The sequence below is a fragment of the Staurois parvus genome, unplaced genomic scaffold, assembly GCF_062004578.1.
Source record: "Staurois parvus isolate SC_StPar_1 unplaced genomic scaffold, SC_StPar_1.0 ptg000470l, whole genome shotgun sequence".
Taxonomy (NCBI): Eukaryota; Metazoa; Chordata; class Amphibia; order Anura; family Ranidae; genus Staurois; species Staurois parvus.
Window position 1 is genome coordinate 2,257,391 of NW_028318266.1, and position 27,630 is coordinate 2,285,020.

The 27,630-nt window shown below is 40.8% G+C and overlaps 1 protein-coding gene across 1 annotated transcript; it reads left to right on the plus strand.

Annotated features, from left to right (window-relative positions):
- Positions 1 to 24,365: 24,365 nt before the first annotated feature.
- LOC149452510 (olfactory receptor 11L1-like) lies at positions 24,366 to 25,388 on the plus strand. The gene has a single exon (XM_089689176.1). The coding sequence runs from the start codon at positions 24,366 to 24,368 to the stop codon at positions 25,305 to 25,307; it is 942 nt and encodes a 313-aa protein (XP_089545302.1). The 3' UTR covers positions 25,308 to 25,388.
- The last annotated feature ends 2,242 nt before the right edge of the window (positions 25,389 to 27,630 follow it).

Below are 27,630 nucleotides of genomic sequence, written 5' to 3' on the forward strand. Positions count from 1 at the left end.
ATGTTCTTTTTATGCACCAGCTTTTTTTTTTTTTTTTCTCTATCGGGACCTAGCCACCATTTATTAAATACGCAGCTGTTACCCTCACGGTCCGCGTACCTGCACACTCCACCCTAGCCCCTGTGTTATTGGTTATTTAATAACACTTGGGCTATTGTTGTTCCCTGGCCAACCCTGATTCAGGGTGTCCTTAGGGAACCCACCTTTTAGGCCACGAATGGCCTTCTACACTCCTTCTCACCTGTTACCTTTCTCATACCGTACCCCTCCTCCTTCCTTCCAACATGACTTCGCACAACACGCTTCGTAACACTCTCATATCCTGCAGTAAGCTTCAGGCTACACCCCGAGTGGGAGTGCCACGTTATACAAGCCGCTTTGCACTTTATCCATGGGCTTGCTAAATATCCTCACCCTGAATGTACAGGGTCTCAATATTCCGCAGAAATGGAATAAGGCTTTCCGAACCTTTGCTACACTTAAAGCTCACGTGGTCTGTCTGCAGGAAACGCATTTCACTCCCAACTCCACTCCTAAGTTTTTTGGTCCTCGATATACTCAGGTCTATACAGTTTCTGCCACCACCAAGCGCAGGGGGGTACTGATAGCCTTCCACCGAACAACACCTTTCACGCTATGCACCGAAATCAAAGACCCGGAGGGTCGTTACCTCCTATTAGTAGGGCAACTCCTGGACACAGATGTTACCATTGTAGTATATTACGCCCCAAACCAAGACCCCTTACCATTCCTCTCCCACCTACTCTCGGTTATAGATCACCATAAGCGCGGAACTCTAATTGTTAGCGGATACTCTAACAGTGTAATATATCCCTTTCTTGACAAATCTCCTCAACCATCCCCCATCCCTGCCTCTAAACAGACCTTCCAAGCTATACTACATCGGTATTCTTTGATAGACACATGGCGGGAACTCAACCCAACTAAACGCCAATACACCTTTTATTCTCATCCTCACCAGTCATTCTCCAGGATAGACCATATTTTCATTACTATCACCTCTATCCCTCGGCTTCTGGCCTCTGAAATAATTCCAATCCCTTGGACTGACCATTGCGCCGTATTCACGGCTATGGCCTCGTTAGCCCCATCTCCCACCGAATCCTCTTGGATCATTAAAGATAACCTGCTCACAAACCCAGCTCACTGTTTAGAAATTGAAGCAGCCCTAAAAGACTATTTCACTCTTAACCAGTCTCCTGATATATCCCCTCTCCTGTTATGGGAAGAGCATAAACCGGTATTGAGAGGGTTCTGCATTAGCAAAGCATCCTTTTTAAATAAAACCAAAAGACAACAACGTCTCTTACTGGAGCAAATCTATGATCACTCCCATCAAACTTTTCAGGCGGCTGCTACGCCCGCTAATCGTGAAGCCTTGGAGCCATCTAGATTGGCTCTGGATCTTTTTCTCACAGATCAAGCGGAACTCTCTCTCCGTAGATCCAGACATAAATATTACACTAGGGCAAATAAACCCAATACACTCCTGGCCCTCTCACTTCGTAGGGTCGACCAACTCACTAAACCTATCCGGATTCGCTCCTCCTCCGGCAACCTCACTAGTAACCCAGAACACATTCTACAGACTTTCCATAAACATTTGTCACAGCTTTACTCTTCTTCCACGCCTTTTGACTCCGCACAAGCCGACACCCTTCTAACTTCCATTTCCTTCCCGAAACTCTCAGAGTGCCAGTTAGCGGCACTTGAGCGACCTATTTCCCCTACTGAAACCTTAGACGCTATTAAAAATCTAAAATTACGGAAACACCCAGGACCGGATGGCTTCTCAGCCACTTATTATAGGAAATTTGCTCACCTCCTCACTCCCATCCTTACTAATGCTTTTAATGATCTACTATCTGGCCACACCTTTAACCACGAAACATTGCAAGCGAACATTTCAATGATCCCAAAGCCGAACTCTGATGACACGCAGTGGTCCAATTACAAGCCAATATCTCTTCTTAATATTGACATCAAACTGTTAGCAAAAATCCTATCTTCGCGTCTTAACTTGTGTATTGGCTCTCTAATTCATAACGACCAAGTGGGCTTTATCCCAACTAGACAAGCAGGAGATAACATTAGGCATGCATCTCTTCTAGCAAACTTAGCTAGGTCTCATAATGTCCCTACCTGTTTCCTCTCCCTAGACATTCAGAAAGCATTTGATACAGTCTCATGGCCATACCTCAACTACATTTTGCATTGTTGGGGTTTTGGCCCACACTTCTTGACCTGGATCTTTTCGTTGTATCGAGAACCTTCGGCCAGAATCAGGTATCTGGGGCACAGATCAGCTCAGTTCCCGATTTCCAGAGGCACGAGACAGGGTTGTCCTCTGTCCCCCCTGCTCTTTGCCCTGGCTATAGAGCCCCTGGCCCTCTTAATTAGAGCTAACCCGAATGTTAAGGGACTTGAAATAGAAGGCACGCATCATAAATTATGTCTCTTTACAGATGACGTCTTGCTCTTTCTTACATCCCCATTAACTTCCTCCCCTTCCTTACTTCGGCTCCTTGAGACATTTGGCACGCTTTCGGGCCTAATAGTAAACCCTAATAAATCGACAGCACTCAACATTTCCCTCTCCCCTTTAGAGTTGTCGCACTTGCAGCAGATTTTACCATTCCCATGGTCACAGCGTCATATCCCTTTCCTGGGTATCAAACTGACTCCTAGATTATCAGACCTTTACGCAGCTATCTTCCGATGCTAAACCACCTCTCAACCCTTCTGACCAAATGGTCTTCCCTTCCCCTCGCATGGCTTGGCAGAATAGCGGTTATCAAGATGTCAATCCTCCCAAAAATTTTATATTTGTTTAGAGTCCTCCCTGTCCCAGTACCCCCTCATTACCTCCGCACACTGCAGAGTCGCATCTTTTCCTATGTATGGGGCAATACTCGTCCTCGTATACCTCGCTCCACCCTCTATCGCCCTAAGCTCAGTGGAGGTCTGGGCCTACCCGATATTAACAAATATTATCAGGCAGCGCATTTAGCCCAGTTACCTAAATACCATGCAACTTTTGAAATCCCTCAATGGGTTGCGCTTGAATAGATAGAATGTGACCCTTTATCTACCGCAAACTTACTCTGGTTGAGGCCGATGGATCGCCGCTCTATAACCAACCCTATCACTTCTCACTTTCTATCCTTATGGGACAAACTGAAAACCCGTTATCTTCTCCAATCACCACACAATCCTATGCTCTCGTTCCTGCGAAATCCAGCTTTTCCCCCAGCTTGGCAGGCACCCCTTTTATTTAAAGCCTGGTCCTCTGCTAATTTACTCCGTACACATCATTTCCTACAGAGGAATACGTTTAAATCCTTTGCCTCGCTACGGGAAACGCATAGCCTCCCAGCCTCCGAGATATTCCGATACTTGCAGCTACAACACTTTTACGCTCCCTATACCACAATAACCAATCGGCCAGACACCATGTCTTTCTTTGAACGAGCATGCTACAAAGACCCTCATAGACGTGGGCTTATTTCCTGCTTATATTCACTTTTCACTACTTCGATTACCACGTCCCCCCCTTTGTATACCCATAAGTGGGAAGTGGATATGGGAAAGACATTTGACCCGTCTGAATGGGACCGCATTTGGGCCAACACAAAATCATCCTCACAGAACATTGTAGCATTGGAAACGAATTATAAAGTCTTAACCCGATGGTACTTAGTCCCGGCGAGAATAGCAAAATTGACCCCTAATTACTCACCCAACTGTTTTAGAGGCTGTACGGACCCAGGAACGCATTACCATATGTGGTGGGACTGTCCAATAGCCCGATCCTTTTGGGGTGAAATCTTCACCACAATATCTACACTTAGCACTACCACCCTAAAACCCGACTCATCAATAGCCCTACTCAATCAATGCCCCCCTGGCATCTCCAAGTCGCAATTTAGGCTCATCATGCAAGTTACAACGGCGGCTAAGCAGGTTATAGCAAAATCCTGGAAATCCCCCAACCTGAGTATCGCAGCCGTCAAAACTAGAATAACACAAGCCATGATACATGCAAAGGTGGAAGCCACAATTCTTGACACGATTACTAAATTCTTACGCATATGGAGCCCCTGGGTAGAACGCTTTCTCCCCCCTAACTTTGACGAATCACTCCTTCTCCCCTGATTTGTATACAATGCGCTTTGGATATACTCAATAGCCCTTTGTACGTAGCACGCAGGGGCGGTTGTAAACTTGTTGAACGTTCATGGAGTCATGGTTGTTGTTCCACTTTCCCTCTCCCCCTTCCACCCCGGTTTGACCCCCCCTTCAAATTTCCCCCTATTTCTTTAATGCACTCGGGAGACATTACCGTGATTGGCGGGAACAATACTGTCTGTTATTGTCAACCTGTATCTACCTGTGTATGCTAGTAGCATATAGACATTTGTATTGTGAATCTCATTCATTTTTTTTATATATATATCCTATTGCCACTTCCATGTCCATTATACTCTAACAATGTCTCCTTGTTTGTTCCACTCTGCTTTATTGTTAATAAAATTGTTTGAACAAGAAATAAATTGATGCTCAAGTGCTAAATGAGCCTAGTGTTAACGCATGTTTAGACATGTTTACATGCGTCAAGCGTTTTTTCTGCCAAAACTCTGCTTGCTTGCTGCTCATGGATGCACTGGAAGTGTTTTTTAGCTGCCTCTGAACTCTCCTGCCACTGAACACCTAAAATGTATGTGCGCATGAACAAGTTTTGAGACAGAAATGCAAAAAAGGCCAGACGCCTCTACCAGCAGCTGTAAAAATGTTCAGTGCACATGAGGCCTTATAGTCAGGGTACTGGAGGCATATCTACATGGGGAAAAACCTCCAGCCATAGGTTGCCTGCCATAATGCAGGAGGAAGGGCAAGCAGCAACAAACGGAGGGGATGAAACCAACTTCCAGGTGAAACGGCAGGCAGCAGCAACATTTTGAAAAAAGTGTTGGAATTATATGGGAGACGCCCTGTTCAAAAGGTTTATTCAAAAATGAAAGGCCAATAGTCTCTGAAAAAAAGACAGAAGGGCAGAAACTTGACCTTTGATAGCGCTGAGATACAAACTTTGGTCCAGAATAGAGATGATCTCAAAGTTCAGTCCAGGGGCGGACTGACAACTCATAGGGCCCCTAGGCAATAGGGGATCATGGGGCCCCTGTGTCCTTGCCCAAACTCAAAAAAGCCTATGAAAAAGGTACCAGGGGCATCTCATGGGGCCCCCTACTGACCCTGGGCCCTCGGGCACTGCCCGAGTTTCCAAATGGTCAGTCCGCCCCTGGTTCAGTCAAAACAATAGATGAATATTTACCCATTCAGCAGGAGCTTGAACTACATGCATAATAGTGGTTTACTTCTGTTAATAAACATGACAGCTTCCGGCTGTCAATATATATTAAGAACACCATCGAGTGCAGGCACCACCGAGTCCTTTACAACCATTACTGTCTCTGGCCCCATTCACTTAGATAGCCTGAAATAGTTTTTTAAAAAAAATAGCATAAGGATCCCCCCCAATTCACACCAGGCCAAGAAGGGCTGGTATGAATTATAAGGGTAACCCCATGCAAAAATATGAAAACGATGGTATGAGCCCCCCTTTCCGAATTCAGATTATGGATTTTACAGTGGACTCCATGCTTTTTCCCCAAAACCCTGGCCTGCTATGGTTCAGGTCTTTACGCTCCTCCTTTCATAACCAACCATGCTACATGCTCGGGATCTGTTATGGATTTTTAGGAGGACTTCACACTTTTTCATTATTTTTTAACAGATTCAACTTGCGTTGATCTCATTGGGGTTTGGGTTCCACATCCAAGCTCATCCCTTGTCTAGACCCAGCCATTTTCATTGTCAACTTAACTTTTTTTAAAGGATAATTTACTGTTTTTTATATTTGTATTATCTTTAGTTTTTCCAAGTGAGTCCAGCCGTGCCCTGGTCAAGCAAACACAAGGCAAGGTCAGCAAGGCAAGGACAGCAAGGTTGTGACTAAAATGCTTATAAGCAATCATATTAATGGACTTTTAGGTGTCAAGGATGTACCAATGGCTGGAGGTGGCCCAATATTTGCTGAAGGAATTAGCCTGCTCTGCTGCATGTGTTATGTCAGAGGGATTTCAGCACAGCAGGTGGGATTTGTAACTGATAATCTCTTAATAACCTGAGGTGAGGTTGTGTGGTATTTTGGGTGCACAATGTCTATTTAATTTTCCAAGGGGTGTACCGAGGTGCTGCAAAAAATGCAACTCTGAAATGAACTGTCAGCAACTTCAACTGTCAATTGTCAACCTGATGCACTGCCATCACCCCATGATAAAAGTTCTAACTTTAGTTCTAACTAAAAATTAATAGAAAAAAGTATCAACTGAAGATCAAGCTACCAGTCAATCATTGTGGACAGATATTGGTCCCTAACCACCTCAAGACCAGACTGTTTAACCCCTTTCCTGCCCAGGCCATTTTTCACATTTCGGCATTGTCACACTTTGAGTGTCAATTACTTAGTCCTACAGCAGTGTACCCAAATTCATTTTATTTATTTTTTTTAAAGATAGAGCTTCATTTTGGTGGGATGTGTTGACCAAGTTTTTAAAATTTTTATTATATAAACCAAAAAGACCAAAAATTTAGAAGTTTCTGTTATAAAATATTGCAAATAAATAATCTTTCTCCATAAATTTAGGCCAAAATGTATCCTGCTACATTTCTTTGTTAAAGATAACCCATGTGAAATTCTCATTTCTTGAGGCTATAAAATTCCCACACAGTCCGAATACCCCCCCCCCCCCCTCTTCCCCAAATGACCCCTTTTTGGAAAGTGGACAGTCTAAGGTATTTATGAAGAGCCATAGTGATTTTTATGAAGTTGTAATTTTTTGTCACAATGTTTTGGTGTCATGTTAACTTTCCTGCCCAATGCCATTAGGAGTCAGTGAGGAGGTCAGTGACACCAAGTCAGTTCCTCCCAGTGTCAGAATGTCCGCCGCAGTCCCGCTATAAGTTGCTGATTGCCACCTTTACTAGTAAAAAAAAAAAAAATCCAGTATACAGTTGCAAGAAAAAGTATGTGAACCCCTTGGGATTACGTGGAGTTTTGCATGAATTGGGCATAAAATGTGCTCTGAACGTCATCTAAGTCAAAACAATAGAAGAACACAGTCTGCTGAACATAATACTACACAAACATTAGATGTTGCCATGTTTTCTTTGCACATAACATGTAAACATTCACAGTGCAGGGAGGAAAAAGTATGTGAGGCCCTAGCTTAATGACTTCTCCCAGAGCTAATTGGAGCCAGGAGTGAGCCAACCTTGACACCAATCAGTGTGATGATATTGGATGTGTTGCTGACAGCTGTCCTGCCCTTAAAAAACACACACCTGTTTTGGGTTTACTGCTTTCAAGAAGCACTGTCTGATGTGAACCATGCCTCGCAGAAAACAGCTCTCAGAAGACCTACGATCAAGAATTGTTGACTTGCATGAAGCTGGAAAGGGTTACAAAAGTATCTCCAAAAGCCTTGATGTTCATGTGTCCACGGTAAGACAGACTGTCTACAAATGGAGAAAGTTTAGCACTGTTGCTACTCTCCCTAGGCGCGGTCGTCCTGTAAAAATGACTGCAAGAGCACAGCGCAGAATGCTGCATGAGGTAAAGAAGAACCCCAGAGTGTCAGCTAAAGACCTACAGAAATCTCTGGCACATGCTAACATTTTTGTTGACGCATCTACAATAAGGAAAACATTAAACAAGAATGGAGTACATGGGAGGACACCACGGAGGAAGCCATTGCTGTCCAAAAAGAATATTGCAGCACGTTTGAAGTTTGCAAAAGAGCACCTGGATGTTCCACAGCACTACTGGCAAAATATACTGTGGACAGATGAAACCAAGATTGAGTTGTTTGGGAAGAACACACAACACTATGTGTGCAGAAAAAAAGGCACAGCACACCAACCTCAAAACCTCATCCCCACTGTGAAACATGGCGGAGGGAGCATCATGGTTTGGGGCTGCTTTGCTGCCTCAGGGCCTGGACGGATTGTTGTCATTGATGGGAAAATGAATTCCAGAGTTTATCAAGACATTTTGCAGGAAAACGTACGACCATCTGTCCCCCAACTGAAGCTCCGCAGAGGATGGGTGATGCAACAGGACAATGACCCAAAGCATACAAGTAATTCAACAAAACAATGGCTGCAACAGCACAGAATACGCCTTCTGGAGTGGCCCAGTCAGAGTCCTGACCTCAACCCGATTGAAATGCTGTGGCATGACCTTAAGAGAGCGATTCACACCAGACATCCCAAGAATATTGCTACACTGAAACAGTTTTGAGAAGAGGAGTGGTCCAAAATTACTCCAGATCGTTGTGCAGGTCTGATCTGCAACTACAGGAAACGTTTGGTTGAGGTTATTGCTGCCAAAGGAGGGTCAACCAGTTATTAAGTCCAAAGGTTCATATACTTTTTCCTCCCTGCACTGTGAATGTTTACATGTTATGTGCAATTAAACCATGGCAACATCTAATGTTTGTGTAGTATTATGTTCAGCAGACTGTGTTCTTCTATTGTTGTGACTTAGATGACGTTCAGAGCACATTTTATGTCCAATTCATGCAAAACTCCACGTAATCCCAAGGGGTTCACATACTTTTTCTTGCAACTGTATATACCGCCATTTGTAAATGCTATAACTTACACATAAACCAATTAATTTACACGTATTGGGATTTTTTTTTACCAAAAAAGACATATAGCAGAATGAATTTTGGCCTAAATTTATGATGAAATTGGATTTTTAAAATTTTTTTTACAAGACATGTTTAATAGAAAAAAGTCAAAAATATTGTTCTTTTTCTCAAAATTGACATTTTTTTTGTTTTTAGCGCAAAAAATAAAAAACGCAAAGGCAATCAAATCCCACAAAAGAAAGCTCTATTTGTGAGGAAAAAAGGACATACATTTCATTTGGGTGCAGTATTTTATGACCGCTCAATTGTCAGTTAAAGTAACACAGTGCCTTATCACAAAAAATTACCCGGTCAGGAAGGGGGGAAATCTTCTGGAGGGCGAGGGGTTAACCTAGAAAAAAGCCAAAACTGATGTTTAACATTCAGTTCCTTTTAGCTTTGTTGTGGCATGCAAGCTTCTGTACCCCTCAGAATGAACCTGGGTATATTGAGGTTATCCCTACTCAATAGTAGAAGCACCATGTTTATTATTATTAGTACAATTTACACAGCGCTTTACATATACATTGTACATTCACATCAGTCCCTAACCCTCAAGGGGTGTACAATCTAAGGTCCCTAACTTACATTCATACACATACTAGGGACAATTTAGACAGGAACCAATTAACCTACCAGCATGTCTTTGGAGTGTGGGAGGAAACCGGAGTACCCGGAAGAAACCCACGTTAGGCAGGTGGTGCCGTGGTAGGGAAGTGGTCACCATTTAGCCACTGCGCTGCCCCCATATTTATAAAGATGACTGTAATATATTACACCCACATCACTTCTAGTCACAGAGGAATCCCAAACGGCACCAAAATACCGGAGAATTACAAATATACTGTATGACACCAGAGGTTAAGGTGGTTGCATTCCCTTTCATCTACTCAGTGAAGTGACTGGCCTCAGGTGATACACAGAGATGAAACAAATCCTCCTATATAAGTTGTACCTGTCTATCTGCTGTTTTCTCTTTTATACCTTTATTTGAAGTCCAGAATTTATAAAGCTTGTCTGAGAGATCAGAAAAAGGGGGCTATGTATGCTAATACACTGTGTGCACCTGTATTGTGCACCATACAAGTTGAGTGTATTAAATTTTTAATCAATAAATGGTATTTTTTTATATGGAGAGCACTATATCTCAGTCTTTTTTCCGAGTATATTGAAAACATTCATCCAAGAATTGCAGAGGATGGAGATGGATTGAGAAGCCCCAGAGGTCTGAAGGAAGCTATCAATCCTCTGATATAGGTGACCCCACTACAAGGGCCAAGCGCATTAGACCTTTTTGTGAGGTCTACTAAAAAGGTGAGAGCTGAAACCAGTTCCCCTGATGAAGTCACATGACCTTATGATGTAACACGTAGGGAGAAGCCGGAGACTTCACTCCGCATAAACTAGAAGTATACGGTCGGCCATTTTGTTGGTTAGTTTCAGCTATACGTGCTAATACACTGTGTGCACCTATTTTGTGCACAATAAAGTTGAGTGTATTCAATTTTTTATCAATAAATGGTGGTTTTTATATGGGGAGCACTATATCTCCTTTTTTCCGAGTGTATTGAAAACATTCATCCAAGGATTGCAGAGGATGGAGATGGACTGAGAAGCCCCAGTGGTCTGAAGGAAGCCATCAATCCTCTGGTATAGGTGACCCCACTACAAGGGGAAAGTGCATTAGATATTTTTGTGAGGTCTACTAAAAAGGTAAGACCTGAAACCAATCCCCCTGATGAAGTCACATGGCCTGATGACTTAACACGTAGGGAGGAGCCAGAGACTTCACGACGCACAAACTGGAAGTATACGGTTTGCCATTTTGTTGGTTGGTTTCAGCTATACATGCTAATACACTGTGTGCACCTGTAGAACGTGTTGTGAGGTCTACTAAAAAAGTGAGAGCATAATTTTACATGTGGATGGGCATCTGCATGTGGTGATTAAATACAAGAAGCATGTACACAAATAATTTAAAAATAAATAATTGACACGGCTGGATTTTGGACAAAAGGATTGTTTGCAAAATATATGGACATTTGGAAACTGTCTCTGTTTAATCACACTTAATGAACAAATGGTGTGGATTGTTTCAGACATGTTGTTTAACATATAAGCATGGGTCATGTCTAATATATATATATATTTTTTTTTTTTTTTATGTGATGTAATGTTGAATGGGACATTATAATTTAAGTAAAAAATAGAACTATCCAGTTCAACTTGCCAGCCTACCCCAGTCTAATAATGGCTATTGTCGGCAAGGAACATGGATAAGTATAACTTATAAAAAGAGGGGAGATTGATAGAGTTAGGACCACAGATACTCAGGGTGCCGTGATGTGGCTTTGTGGCTTACGTATGTATTTGCAAATGTGTGCTAACTAAACCCCTGTTTTTAAACGCATGTTCTTAGACAGGTATAATTTGGTTTTTGATAGTTGGCTAACTGGCTGGCAGATTGAACTGGCTTTCTTATCCCCCTCTTTTGATAAGTTATACTTATCCATTATTAGACTGGGGTAGGCTGGCAAGTTGAACTGGATAGTCCTATTTTTTACTTTGTGACGCCTTCCATGTTCACTGTTTAAAGAGCCAGTTATAGACCTCGGTAGGTGACCAGTTGTTTCTTTGTATGTTAATTTTGGAGGTTCAGTGGGTGCATTGGACACCCTGGCTGCCGTTGTGCTACATGCTGGGTGTCAGGTGCGCTCCCATGACCTTAATGAGGGGTGGGCTCCCTCAGGTTCACCTGCCCTTGTTTCTATCCATTTAAATGCATGTGCCTCCATTGTGAGGACTCTCAAGATTTATAGAGTTAGGACCACAGATACTCAGGGTGCCGTGACGTGGCTCTGTGGCTTACGTATGTATTTGCAAATGTGTGCTAACTAAACCCCTGTTTTTAAACGCATGTTCTTAGACAGGTTAATTTGGTTTTTGATAGTTGGCTAACTGGCTGGCAGTTTGAACTGGCTTTCTTATCGCCCTCCTTTGATAAGTTATACTTATCCATGTTCCTTGCCAACAATAGCCATTATTAGACTGGGGTAGGCTGGCAAGTTGAGCTGGATAGTTCTATTTTTTACTTGGTGATGCCTTCCATATTCACTGTTTAAAAAGCCAGTTATAGACATTATAATTTAACACTATGGGGTTGATTTACTAAAAACTGGAGAGTGCAAAATCGCGTGCAGCTCGGCATAGAAACCAATCAGCTTTCATTTTTTTTCTTGTCAAAGCTTAGTTGAACAAGCTCAAATTAGAAGTTGATTGGCTACCATGCAGAGCTGCACCAGATTTTGCGCTCTCCAGTTTTAGCAAATCACCCCCCAGAAGTGATCATACTGCGCAGCACTCAGTCACATATTAGTTATGAAGGAAAATAATCTTCAGCCTTTATAATCACTTTAAACTCTGTTAAAGTACAAGGTTTTGCTGATGGTGAGCTAAAGTTTTTCTTTATACCTAGGGAAGATGAACTGTTCTGTTTGTTTTCATACAGAAAGTAAGCTTGTTTTTATCTACCTTTTGAAAAAAAAATCAGTTTGCTTTTACCAACACGACTCGCTGGTGATCCGAACCCACCCAAATTTTATACTGTAAATATAACGTTTAGTAGGATGGACAACGCAAGCAGGTAAAAATAGTTATCTATGCGGGCAACCAGGGGATTAAAAAAAAAAAAATACAAAATAATCAATATGTAATACAGAGGGGTTATAGCACAGTGGACATATAGTTTTATCAAAACATAATACAGCAACTGCCAGCATCTCTGCCCTTTTAAATGACTTACTTGTGCAATGCAGTGGAAATGGAGATATATATATATATTGCCAGCAGTATTGGTTGGCCTGCCTTTACATGCACATGAACTTTAATGACATCCCAGTCTTAGTCCGTAGGGTCCAATATTGAGTTGGCCCCGCCCTTTGCAGCTATAACAGCTTCAACTCTTCTGGGAAGGCCGTTCACAAGGTTTAGGAGGGTGTCTATGGGAAGGTTGGACCATTCTTCCAGAAGCACATTTGTCAGGTCAGGCACTGATGTCGGGGGAGGAGGCCTGGCTCGCAGTCTCCGCTCTAATTCATCCCAAAAGTGTTCTATGGGGTTGAGGTCAGAGCTCTGTGCAGGCCAGTCAAGTTCCTCCACCCCAAACTCCCTCGTCCATGTCTTTATGGACCTTGCTTTGTGCAGTCATGTTGGAACAGGAAGGGGCCATCCAAAAACTGTTCCCACAAAGTTGGGAGCACTAAATTGGCCAAAATGTCTTGGTATGCTGAAGCCTTAAGAGTTCCCTTCACTGGAACTATGATTTGGAGGGCTGGCCCAATACTTTTGGCAATATAGTGTATGTGTTCATATGAAGGGCGGGTAGCAGCAGAAATTTGTTGCAGGGGTCTATTCTTGCTGAAGGGGGTCTACTTTTACTGCGGGGATCTATTGTTGCTGGGGGTCTATTGTTGCTAGGCTGGATCTCTTGTACCTGGGGGGGGGTATTTTGTTGCAGGGGGTCTATTATTTCTTCAGGAATCTATTGTTGTGGGGGGAGGACTGTTGTTGTTAGCTGCAGAGGATCTAAATACTCCTTTTCTTGTTATCATTAACAAATTCCATACAAATTCCACAAAATGATACTTCTAAATTCTTTAAAAGGTGCGGTATTGGGAGGTAGGTAGTGGGTGTAAGCAAGGGCCGGAGCTTAGAGGTTGTTAGGGGGTTGATATAAGGGGAGACTCAGAAGGGGGGAGTAACTGCACCTATTCTCTAAGAAAAAAAAAGCACTGGGTGAGAGTAGCAAGAGGAATATCTCTAATGGGTTTAAAAAGGCAATTTATGAAGCACAGAGAGAACCAGATACATATTCTATGAAGTCACAGAGGAGCAAACAGGAGGAACCACATGGTAGACACCTTGTACAAAGTCTTTTTCAAAAAGTGAGAGCCCAGTGGTTTCTGAAAAAAGACAGAGGGCAGATACATACTAGTGCTGAGAAGCGAATTCTGGTCCAGACCCAGCAATTTTCCCAGCCACCATCACTTTTTTAAGATATAATTTACAGATGTACATTTTTAAAATATTTTTCTTTTTTTATATTTTGTTCATGAAGCCATTCTTGCCCTAGTCAAACAAACATGGGCAAGGATAGGTAGGTAGGTTCAGACACAGTCTGCTAAACAGTATAATCACTATGCCAAAGTAACTTAGAATAGAGCTAATTTGTACCACTAGACTGGAATCAACACATAAATCAGCAAAGTCAGCAATAAACAGTGCATATACAGTGCATTCATAAAGTCTTCAGACACTCTTCACTTTTTTCAATTTTGCTATGTTGCAGCCTGATAATAGAGTTGTGTAAATAATTTTTTTTCTCATTAACATAAGCTCAGTACTACATAATGACAAAGTGAAGTGAACAGAATTTTAGAAATGTTTATGAGAAAAAAACCTGAAATAACACATGTACTTAAGTATTTAGCCCCTTTACTCAGTATTTTGTTGAAGCACCTTTACCAGCAATTATAGCCTAGAGCCTTTTTGGATGTGAGGCGGCAAACTTTGCACACCTGGATTGGGGAATTTTCTGCCATTCTTCTTTGCAAATCGTCTCAAGCCCAGTCAGGCAGTCAGGTTGGTTGGGGACAGTTGGTGGACAGCCGTTTTCAGGTCTTTCCAGAGATGTTCAATAGGGTTCAAGTCAGGGATCTGACTAGGCCACTCTAGGACATTCACAAAGTTGTTCATAAGCCACTCCTGTGTTGTCTTGGTTGTGTGCCTAGGATTGTCATCATGTTGGACGATGATCCTTTGACCCAGTCTAAGGTCTTCAGCTCTGTGGAACAGGTTTTCATTGAGGATATTTCTGTACTTTCCTCCATTCAGCTTTCTCTCAACCCTGACCCGTCTCCCAGCCCTTGCTGCTCAAAAACACCCCCACAGCATGATGATGCCCACCACCATGCTTTACTTTTGGGATTGTATTGGACAGATGATGAGAAGTTTCATCCAGACATAACATTTAGAATTGAGGCCAAATAATTCAATCTTGGTTTCATCAGACCAGAGAATCTTGTTCTTCACAGTCTGAGAGTCCTTAAGGTGCATTTTTGCAAACTCCAAGTGGGCTTTCATGTGTATTGCACTGAAGAGAGGCTTCTGTCTAGCATCTCTTCTGTAAAGCCCAGATCTGTGGAGAGCTCCAATGATGGTTGCTCTTTTCCTGAACTTTGTCCCATCTCCACACAGGATCTCTGGAGCTCAGTCATAGTGACCATCAGGTTCTTGGTCACCTCTGTTACTAAGTCCCTTCCCCTCCAGCTGCTCACTTTGGTCAGGAGACCAGCTCTTGGAAAAGTCCTACTTGTGCCAAATTTCTTCAATTTGAGATTTATGGAGGTGACTGTGCTTCTGAGAACCTTCAGTATAGTCTTCTCTAAATGTGTGCTTTGCTATAATCCTGTCTTTGAGCTCTGTAGGCAGTTTTTTGACCTCATGGCTCTAATACAGTATGCATTGTCTGCTGTGAGGCTTTTTATAAAGAGGTGTGTGCCTTTCCCAATAATGTCCAATCAATTTAATTTGCCATAGGTGGACTGCAATCAAGGCCAAGACACATCTCAGCAATGATCAAGAGAAACGAGAGGCACCTGAGCTAATTAAGTGTTGATGCAAAGGGTCTGACTACTTATACCAAAGTGATATTTACGTTTTTACTTTTTCATATATTTGCAACCATTTCTAAACGTCTGTTTTCACTATGTGTTCATGGGATACTGAGTGTAGATTAATGAGAAAAAATGAATTTAAAAAAATGTAGTATCAGGCTGCAACATAACATGATTTTAAAAAAGTGAAGGGGGTCTGAATACTTTATGAGTGCATTGTATAAGCATCAACCGCAATGTGTATAATATTATTATAACTAGTCTGAAGTGCACTCTAAGAGAATGGCTAGAATATGGTGCCATGTCCTCTGAGAGGTTCCTCTTAGCATAAGTAGTAGGTAAAGATCTCTGTGTAGCAGCTGTAAAGGAGCAGTCTTTAGTCCTAATTCTTCAGCCGGATTGCATTGGGGCTCAGTTGTACTATTAGTGCATATGAGAATAGCGCCAGTCAAGCCTGTAGTCAGCAATATGGCTACTAGATGGCTGTATTGTTGGTTACTAAAGGGCTCAGTTTCTCTAGCAGTGGATAATAAATCCCCACAGCAGCAGCTCACCAGTCCTAGAGATAATACAGCTCACCAGGGCTCTGAAGAAGAGGTTCTGCCTCAAAAAACATCAGCCATTTGGAGGTCTACAGTCCCCCAACAGCCACCATCTAGGGAGATTGGACCATGCTGTATTTTTTGTGATGTGCCTTTGATTTTATTCTTTTGTGAGTATACTACTTTTTATTCAATAAATCTAAATTTTAGAAGGTAATGCACTAGGTCCGTGCGCCCTCTGTTTTTATATTAACAATTTTTTATTGGTTTTCATGTAAATATACAAACAGTATGTTTGAAAGAGAGAGAAAAAAAAAATAACAAAAAGGTACATCGATGGTAAAACTGCAAAGGTTCAGGACAAGCAATGTCATAAAATAACAGTGTAGAGGTTATTAGGACCTTACATTTCGGGCCGGTGAAGAAGAAATGAAGGTGTCCCATGGGAGCCATACTGCCTCAAACACAGCAATCGAACAACTATGTAGGGAGGTCAAATACTCCATCTGTCTTGCATCAGCAAAAATTTTGTACAAGATTGGCATTGAAGGGGGATTAGAGGATAGTCAACACATAGGAATGCTTCTCCTAGCTGCGGTCAGGACATGTACAGAAACTTTCCTGGATGTTTTAGATAGTGATGGGAATGGTAGACTCAATAAAAAATATAGTGGTTCAAATGGGAGAGAGGTATGCAATAGCGATTGTAACAAGGAAAAAATATCTTCCCAAAAGGGAGTGATGGAACTACATGTCCAAAAAAATGGTAGAGAGAACCAAGGTCTTTACCACATCGCCAGCAGGCAGGAGAAGCATTTGGGTTATAAGTGTGGAGAACTTCAGGCGTTTTGTACCACAATATCATGATCTTGTATGTATTTTCCTAAAGACTACACAAACAGAAGATCTAGGTGCGTTTTCCCAAATTTTCTTCCACATTAACAAATCAATGTCAGCGTGTCCTCTGTTTGTTTCTTTGCACACATAATACAGCTCACCATCTGCTCCACTCTCTGCTCTGCACCTGTGTGACGTCGGTTGTCTGCACTCTGAACTCAGCACTCTGGATCCCGCTCAAGCCATCGATATGCAGCATTGATGTGCACACTCCAGTCTCCCTTACAGCAAGAGGGAGCTATGTCCTATACAGCCTGAGAAAATGCAGCTCTTTCCCCTCCACCTGGCCGTCTCCCTCTGAGAAATGTAGCTCAAAATCTCTTGATTACAGTAGAATCTCTCTCCTCTGACTACATTTTGCACGGTACAGTGCTGTCTGAATCAGTTCAGCACCACAGAGTAGCAGCTACAGAGAGCAGCAGCAGCCATTGTTTCTCTCCCTCTCCATTCTGAGTTCACTATATAAATCCAGATTAAGATAGTCCTTGCTTTTCACATATCAATAAGTCTATTTGAATTGACTGTCAAACATTGCACTGTTGCTTTTTCTCATATTGCCCATCAAGGGCTGATGGTTATTGTTTACATTACCACCCTGGGGACTCTACTTGGCTGATCTGCCCCTAGTTCTACCATATACTACTGGTTTGTTGTACTGCAGCATTTAAATTTGATGTTAAACTGTCATTGATCTTTGTATTTCAAGTGTTTTTCCCTTTGATAACATCAATAAAAAATATTGAACTAGACAGCAGAGATTAAAACATTTTACTGGCGCCTATCTATTTGTAAAATTTAAAGATCCTTTAATAATGACATTGGATTATGGTGGATTAAAAAAATTCCATTTGATTCATAGCAGGCTGAGTAGACCCCAGAGACATCACAATTACAAGGGGTTATTTTTTTTTTTTTCTCTGTGTGATAGACTTAAGGATAATAATATCCACACATGACAAATCCTCAAGGAAATACCAAATGATATAAAAAGTGCAAACCTGAGAAATTTCTTGCTGTGAGAGCAAGATATTCAAGAGTCAGCGCAAGGTGCAGATATGACATCGGACTGCTGAGATCTCATCATACCTCTGCAGCTCAGAGTAACTCAAAGTAAGTCTAAGTCAATGCTGTTCCTCTGCCATCATTATAGGTACACATGACCATTAGATCCTTCAGCTTCTGTTAACTCAACACACTTACAGTACATACTAATACAATATTGTAAAATGCTTAAAATAAATGTGTTGCATGTAAAGCTAGATCAGGGTTGTAGTAAAGACAGAGAGAATAAGAGGGACACTTCATTCTTACTATTTTTGATCAGCAGTGAAAGATCAGCAGTCTATTATTTACATCTTTCAAAGCTTTGCATAAAAATGTAAGGAGCAGCATGGTGGTTAAAGGGTTAACACTTGGTTCATACACTTTCATGTCCTGGGTGTACCTTCCGCCAGAGACTATATCTGCAAGGAATCTAAGCCAAGGTTTCCACAACACTCTTTGGCCATTTGGTGAGACAACAGTTGACCTACTGCTTTGTTTTGGGAGGCAACCCAGGCAAGCAAAGAGAAAACGTCCTTGTTTGTTAGTTTTTCCTGCCAAAAATAGTTGTAGGATTGGTGTCTCATTAAATTGGCAGAATGTGGTGGGGACCTTGAGGTGTAAGCTTTCCAGGAATAAATATGATTGAGAATAGTTTCACAAATTCTGTAAGCTGAGTACATACAGGCTTGAGCTTGTAAATGCTATGCTATGCTATGAACAGCTCCATATACAGAATGTATCAACATAATTGAAGCATGTTTGTTGAATATCTTACATCCTCTTTACCTTCAACATTTAAGATTTAGTATGATTTGTGTCAAGAAGATAAATACCACTACCGTTTTATCTAATGCTAACACTTTTATTGGAATCCATAATCAACGTCACAGATTGGAGTTAAAATGTGCTTTAAACAACAATTCAAGGTGAAACCTAGGAATTGGGCTTAGAATGATTCAGTGGGTATATAGGTACCCCTCAGCTGTGGTGCAGGTAAATGGATCACTATCAAAATGTTTTAGGATGTATAGGAAAATCAGACAGGGATGTCCCCTTTTCCGGTTGCTGTTTCTGATTTCCTCGGAACCTCTATTAGCAACTATTAGAAATAGTGTAGACGCCAAAGGAATGTGGATAGGGGATGGGGAACATAAAGTGGCAGCATATGCAGATGATATTCTGTTCTATATTACAAACCCCAGATTAACACTACCCAATTTAATGAGAAAATTGAAAGAATATGGAGAGCTATCAAATCTGAAAATTAATCCCTGGAAAAGTGAGATTTTAAATATAAACTTCCCAAAGGTGGAGAAACAAATCTTACAAAAAGAATTCCCCTTTACATGGAGAGAAAAAAAATTAAAGTACCTGGGAATAAAATGAACATCGCCTATAAAAAATCTATATCAGGCAAATTGCGTCCCATTAGTATTAGTCCCAAAAGATGACCTGAGGATGGCCTCTATGGGAAAGCTGTGTTGAATAGGCCGGATAAACATTATTAAGATGATTATAGTACCAAAAGTTTTATCTAAATTTAATATGCTTCCATATACGAAGATATTATAATTTGGTGTTATTATCACGTATTGCAGATTGGATTTATAACGCACAGGGACGTTGGGTAAAAATGGAGAGATCACTTAGTAAGGCACCACTAGGTAAGATAATTTGGATACCACGGGAATTTCGCACTTGGGGTGAAGGTAAACGCACTTTGACATGGAATGTATTCAGGATTTGGGATGAAATGCAAAAGCAGGAAGATTGGAAGTTTAATTAATTGTCAATCCCATTGGTGGGAACTAAGTTTTTCCCACCCGGGAATGATAATATTTCAGGGAAATGGATAAAGGATAGAAATGCACATTTAAAAGATATTGTGGATAAGGGGGTTTTATGTTCACTATACGACTTGAAAAATATGAAATAAATATTTTTTACACTGGACGAATGGCGGTATTGCCAAATAAGACATTTTGTTGCAAAGCTACCACAACCACTAAGGACTGAGAAAGAAAAGTATCCTTTAGAGCAATTGTTTAATATAAATAGAATACAAAAACATTTTACTTCTAGGATTTATAAAACCCTTACTGAAATAGAGGGACTGGTATCCCAAATGTTTTTTGGAGAAGTGGGAAATGGAACTTGGAACAAAATTGAATGAGCAACTAAAAAAACAAAATGTTTAGTTTAATACATGGGATGGTGAATATAAATATAGTTGAAATTAATTATAAATGTCAAGTAAGATGGCATATGATGCCTAGTGTGATACATAAACTAAGGACAGAGGTCTCATCCCAGTGTTGGAGGGGATGTGGGAGTAAGGGTACCATGGCACATATTTGGTGGGACTGCCCTAAAATGTAGGAGTTTTGGAGAGAGATAATGTATACAAGAGATTCAGAAGGGTAGTGTACCAATAGACCTGTGAGTTTGCCTATTTTATAAGTCAGAACTTTCGGTGAAGCAATATGAAAACATGATATTGTTCCATCTTTTAAATGCGGCCAAAAGTCTTATTCTGGCAAACAACAGAGCCCCCAAAAATAAAAGATTGGATGAAAAGAGTTGAATATATATATACAGTTACAAGAAAAAGTATGTGAACCCCTTGGGATTACGTGGAGTTTTGCATGAATTGGGCATAAAATGTGCTCTGAACGTCATCTAAGTCACAACAATAGAAGAAAATAGTCTGCTGAACATAATACTACACAAACATTAGATGTTGCCATGGTTTAATTGCACATAACATGTAAACATTCACAGTGCAGGGAGGAAAAAGTATGTGAGGCCCGAGCTTAATGACTTCTCCCAGAGCTAATTGGAGCCAGGAGTGAGCCAACCTTGACTCCAATCAGTGTGATGATATTGGATGTGTTGCTGACAGCTGTCCTGCCCTTAAAAAACACACACCTGTTTTGGATATACTTGTTTCAAGAAGCACTGTCTGATGTGAACCATGCCTCGCAGAAAAGAGCTCTCAGAAGACCTACCATCAAGAATTGTTGACTTGCATGAAGCTGGAAAGGGTTACAAAAGTATCTCCAAAAGCCTTGATGTTCATGTGTCCACGGTAAGACAGACTGTCTACAAATGGAGAAAGTTTAGCACTGTTGCTACTCTCCCTAGACATGCTCGTCCTGTAAAAATGACTGCAAGAGCACAGCGCAGAATGCTGCATGAGGTAAAGAAGAATCCCAGAGTGTCAGCTAAAAACCTACAGAAATGGAAGAATTATACCATACAGATGAGGATACAATAGAAAAATTTAAGAAAACCTGGGAAGGATGGTACAGATTAAAAAAATCAAAAAGATTTTCAGAAGTGGTTGAAGTGTAATGGGAAAAGAAAATAAATAAGAGTTTGGGAATGATAGGAAAATAGAAAAAAAATAAAGAGAAACAGTAAGACAGAATAATAAAAGAAAATCAAGAGGTAAAGGGAAGGAGCAAAAAAAAAAAAGAAATAAGAGTTTGGGAATGATAGGAAAATAGAAAAAAAAATAAGGAGGAGAAACAGTAAGACAAAATAATAAAAAAAAATCAAGAGGTAAAAGGAAGGACCAAGAAAAAAAGAGGTGGGGGTGGATGGGGAAGGAGGAAGGGGGGTAAATATGGGGTTGGGAGTGTGAAATCAAATTTGGAGTTTTGTACTGCATGATGGTTGTTTTAAAGTGGATTTGTATCATAAAAATTAATAAAGATATAATAAAAAAAAATTAAGGTGGAACCAGTGGGATCAGAAAGTTGGCTAAATGTTAATCTTTTTTTTCTTTTTCTTTTTATGGTATACCATAAAAGGATGATGGAGTGTGGTTCCTGTACTGTCTACTTTCCTCACAATATCACCAATAATATTCAAACTTCCAAACCAGGTATGAATACAATTGTTGAATGTGATGTGGAGTATCTGAAGTACAGTATATTTTGCACATTCAAGACATCCCTTAACACATCTGTATGCAAACAACATATTCTTACCTTTACTTCAATCCTCACCCAGGTAAGGTTGATTGGCAGATTACTCCTGCAGACTCCACAGCACACATTCCAGGAGGCAGAATGTTCAAAACAAGGCACAAGTCTGGGGTTATCTCACAATCATGTTGATTTAGCAGACACCATGGAAACATAAAACTGACATTTAGGTTAGGCAATTTTTACATAGTTACATTGGTCCAGCTTGGACAAATGTAAATATGTATGTGCCATACCTGTGGGTTCCCTGTGGAAGCTGAAAATCATTGCAGCAGGCACTGCTACTACAATGATCTTCATTAGCTTCCTGGTCCAATGCTGGGATTGTGCATGATACACACTCTGGAGCCCTGCACCGTGGAATGTAAGTACTGCTTTTCCCTGTGCCCTGTGTGAAAGTGTCAGGGCTGGGCTCCTGCTACTTAACAAGCAACTCTTTTCTTTCAGTGCTCAGAAACTGCTCAGCTGTTGGTTAATTACAAGCCACTCATTGTCTCCACAGTGACTCACCTGGATACCAATACCTGCCTCATTAGTCCAGCCCACAGCCAACCCTTTTTTGCTATTTTAGCAGCATAGCTCACTTTCTCCTTGCCCTTGCGTGGTCTATGATCTCTGGTATGTTCCTGCCTGTGTTCCTGTGTACAACTCGGTCTGACTCACTTCTCCGAATCCTGTTCCTGATTTTTGGCTTCTGTTTTCCTCACTCTGGCATCTCGTCTTATTACCCGCTCTGGCATCCAAACTCTGGCTTCTGTTTTGACTACATTCCTGATCTATGGTATATTTGCTATTTCATTAAAGGTGTGATTTTAACTGCACTTTCTGTCTCCGCCTAATTCTTGGTTCCTGACAGATAAACACTTATGTGCACTGAGCTTTCTAGAATATGCACTATTAAGCCCTTCTCAGACTGACACCACAAACGAAAAGACATTTTTTACTTTTAGTGGCACTATGATGAACCATCTGTCACCCCAACTTGGCTTCTCCACCAAACAGTGCTTCCTGCTTTCCAAACCCTTCCACCAGACCAATGGCTAATACTGCCCCTTTACCCCAAGCTTCATACACAGACAATATATTGATGGAAAACCAAAGGAATAACTCTTTATTAAAATTCAGACACAAACTATATGCCCCCAGGAGGACATTCCCCTCTTGGGGACATTAACATAGATGAGATAAGGCACACAACCATGACAAATATGACAATGCAACATTTAAACATTCATATAATTAACAGCTAGGCACCTAGACAAGTATTATCAGTATGGCTAGTAGTCACAGGAATTCCTCTTCCTGCCTCCCTTGTCTATGTGCTGGAAAACATCTTTATGAGCCTGGGAGTGCCCACCAGGATGCCCAGAAACAGTTTCACAGCCCTGGATACATGAAGTACATTACACCACATGTCCCTCCCCAGATCCAGCTCAGATCTAGGTTACCAAGTGGCCTATCTTCAACAGAAAAATTATAAAAAATTAATGATATAAAGTTGGTAGTAGCAGGAGCAAAACGGGCAAATGCTGAATTATGCAGTTCTCGAGGACCAACTGTTGGCAAGATAGTAAATATGCCCAAGAACAGCTCCATATCCCTGGCTGGTGAAGGTGCTTCTGCACGATTTGTCCAACACAATGTTCCTGCTGATGCACCACTGTCCTTAGGACTTCCCGGCTGCATAATTTTGGTACATATTCTCAGCCAGTCAAAGGGTTTCAGGACACGGCTCTCCTCCATGCTCTTACTGGAGAAACAGATAACATTCCTGGTCTCCTCCATGGGCCATAATCATGGAGTAGAAAGCTAGCTCATAATCCCTTCCAAAATCCCCTGTCCAGGTTGGGTCTGTCACTGACATTTTTTCATTGACATTTTTTCCTTCCAGTGACAACTCCAATGCAGGGATTTTTATTAACTTTAAATGACACCATCAATGCAGGGACATTTTCCTTCCTGTGATTCCTCTGATGCAGGCACATTATTTCCTTTGCCACTGGTTAGCCCTATTTTTTCATGATTTTAAACTCTTCAGTTCACTTCAGAGTAACACAAACATTGTAATAGTACATTGCATGCCACAAACATTACATTAATTTCAGCACATGCCACTATTAGCCTCCTACCCTTCTCCAAGGTGGGATCACAGTTTCCCATCTTTGCTCTGGGCACTGGATGACTTTGTCCCAACACTGTCTGCAAGAACACTCCTTTCTACTTTGGTACAGGAAAAATCATTAATGTTAGAGACATTTAAAACTACCAATGGAGGTCCCACAGGGCCACAAAAAAAGGCTGTATGACTTTATATATTTTAATGAATGGCTTTCATGAGTCTAAACTCTTGTGTTGTTAAAGATACTTCATTATAAAGTTGAACTTTCTTGCAGGAGGATGACCATTTTTATGTTCTTGTGTTGACTTTTTCTTGAAGACATGTGTGAAGACAACCAAACTGAAGTAGCTAATTTTTTGCTTCTTGGATTTCAAAACCTTCATAGATTTAAAATTATGTTCTTCATTGTGTTTTTCTTATCTTATATAGTGATATTAATTGGAAACTTCATCATTATTGTTTTAATATCAGTTAATAACCATCTTAAAATCCCAATGTACTACTTCCTCAAACACTTGGCAATAGCTGACCTCATGATAACCACCACCATTATCCCAATGATGTTAGAAATCATACTAAAAGATGGAATCACAATATCTGTTACTGCCTGCATCATCCAGATGCATTGCTTTGCTATTTTTGGAATTGTACAATGTTTACTTATTGCAATTATGTCCTATGATCGATATTTGGCCATATGTAACCCATTGCGTTATCATTCAATCATGGAGCTCCATATCTGTCTTCAGATGGTTGTCTGGTCTTGGTTGATAGTTGCATTTGCATCCAGTGAATTAGTTTTGGTGTATCAGTTACATTTTTGTGGTGGGAATAACATTGACCATTTCTTCTGTGAGTCTGGTCCAGTGCTAGAGCTGTCTACTTCAGACACTTCTCTGCTTGTATTAGTCGATCTTTTTCTGTCCATTATAGGTATTTTTCTTCCTTTTGCCTTTATTATTGTGTCCTATGTCTTCATTTCTTTCACTATATTACACCTTTCTTCATCCGATGGAAGACGGAAAGCGTTTTCCACATGTAGCTCACACCTGGCCACTGTGTGCACATATTATGGGAGCTTGATGGCCATTTACTTGACACCGTCTGATAAAAGATCAATTACTACAAACAAATTTATGTCTATTTTCTACATTGTGGCAACTCCCCTGGTGAATCCCATTATCTACAGTCTGAGGAACCACGAGATCAGAAAAAGCCTTGAAAAAAGCTTAAGAAATGTTAAAACAATTAATTTACACTGAAACTATATATTCATTTTCCATATCTATATATTTATATTCCTTGTTTCTACAACTTGAAATAGTTAACAAGTTTTATCTAAATTGGTTGTGTCTAGTTTTAGAATCTATGACTTGATTTTTCAACATTCATTATTTGTTGTAGGCATCCAAAAAAGGTTAAAGCTGAACTCTGTATGCTTGCAAGTTGGATCCCAAAGCAGCAGTAGATTTGGATTGATTTCTAGAGCTTGTTAAGAGATTGTTAAGCCTTGAACCTCTTAGCTACTATTTTTTATTTAATGGGGTCTTTTCCTTTTTTTAATATCTAGCTTGAGGATTTTAGAGTACAACAATCACTTGTTGCTGACTGTCCATCCATTAATTGCCTCCTCTTCTAAGGAATTAGAAATGAATACTTTAGGTTTGGGTTGGTATAATGTGGCACCACAGTTCGGCAGCAGCGACAACATGCCTAGATGCAGACACAGGGCACAGACATGTGTCTTCCCCAAAATACTGCCAAAACCATTAAAGGTAGGGGGGATAAAAATTGGCATCACAGTTTACAGGCAGCACCAACAGTCCTTAAAGCAGAGAAATAGAAGCCACAGGTTAGTGTCTAAAAAAATAGAAAATAAAACCTGCAGCATGTTTGAGCTACAACCCCCAGGGAAAGGTGGGCAAAATTAGACCAGTACTACCCATTTTGTATTTACTTACTTATAAATGAGAGTTTTACTTTTTTTATTTGTGTGGGATTTTTTTCGGTTCAGCAAAAGCAGGAGGTGCTAGAAGATTGATATGTAAGCACTAAGAGAAACCATTCATTCTTATAGAAGAAAACAACTCGCCGAGGTGCAGTATGCAGCCGAAGGATCCCCCTCATCAGAAAATATCATGGCTGGGCATTTTAAAAAGGACATTCTTAAAGTGCAGTGTTGGAGGGAGGAGGAGTATTCTAGAAAGCGGATCTGATGTGTGAAGGTTGAAGAAATCTGTTTTTTTCAGAAGTCTCAATTTTTGGTAGAGGACAGTAACAGTATATACAAGTGATATATGACTTAGGCCCCATGTACATGGGACACTTCTGAACGATGGAAACTGACTGTTAAAAAACGTCTGTTTAGCTGCGTTTGCATAACGTGTTTATGCACGTTTAGAACCGTTAAGAAGCTTTTGCGTTTTTTAAAGATAAGCACAGGAGAAGCTCCCAAATGCCCAGAATGCACTGAAAAGTGGTAAATTATTAACTATTTCAGACTGTTTCAGAGAAATATAGAGAGTAGAAGCAGAGAAAGCAGTATGTGTTGAGATTAGCTTAGATGGGAATTGCTCACTAACATTTCTTTTGTTTCCAAGTGTGGGAGAGGTGTCTGGTGGAGGGAGTCATTAAGGCCACCTTGCAAGGGGTCTTCATGAGGAATTTGAGGTGTGAATGTTCATTAACATATCTTTTGTTTCCAAGGGTGGGAGAGGTCTGAGGTGTGAATTGGTGATTACAATGTGTAACAAGCTTGGTAGGAACATCCTGTGTTCAGTGTTTTGTCCATCCGAGTACCTTGAAAATGCTTTGCATACATTTTTCATGATGAAAAAGGCTCTGGGAACTGGAAGAGTTAAAACAAATTTCCAGACGCAAACGCTTATAAATGCGATTTGCCACATTTTGCATTTGAAACGCTGATAGAATCGATTGCTGAATGCAAGTTTTCTGAGTTAAAAAAAAAAACAACTGAAAACACAAATGCCTGTAAACGACTGTAAATTACGATGTGTACATGGACACATAGGAAACATTAGGGGGAGTTCAGGGGCTGCTGAAAAAAATGCTGAACTTCTCCTAAACGTGAGTTTATCAGCTGCAGTGTACATGAGCCCTTAAATGTGAGCACCATTTACTGGATATTGAGCACACTTTTAGAGTATCTACATACTGCACCATACAGTTTTTTCTCTGAGGGTTACTATCCTGCCATTGAGAATCTAATGAAATTTTAAAAGAATGGTGGACTTTGTGATTGAAACGTATTTTGAACAGATTGAGGGACACGTGAGTATTCAAGCTCTGGTCTGATAAATTTGTATTTACCTAGTATAGACAATGTTGATCTTCAGTGGCAGGGATAGAAACAGTAACTACTTGCTACAGCACAATCAGTGTGGAGCTACCAAGTCTACATCAGGTACCAGAGATAAAAAATGATGCTTCAAAAGCAGATTAATAGCACTGACTGCAGTACATAAGGTGCTTAGTAATTGTACAATAGCACCAGGATTAGGCCGGTATTACTGAAGGATGACCTCTGCTGGAAAGGTGGTGGTTAGTGGTATTCTGAAATGGAAC

What these genes read in the sequence shown, in the direction of transcription:
- LOC149452510 (XM_089689176.1), top strand. Translation starts at nt 24,366, where the DNA reads ATGTGTGAAGACAACCAAACTGAAGTAGCTAATTTTTTGCTTCTTGGA.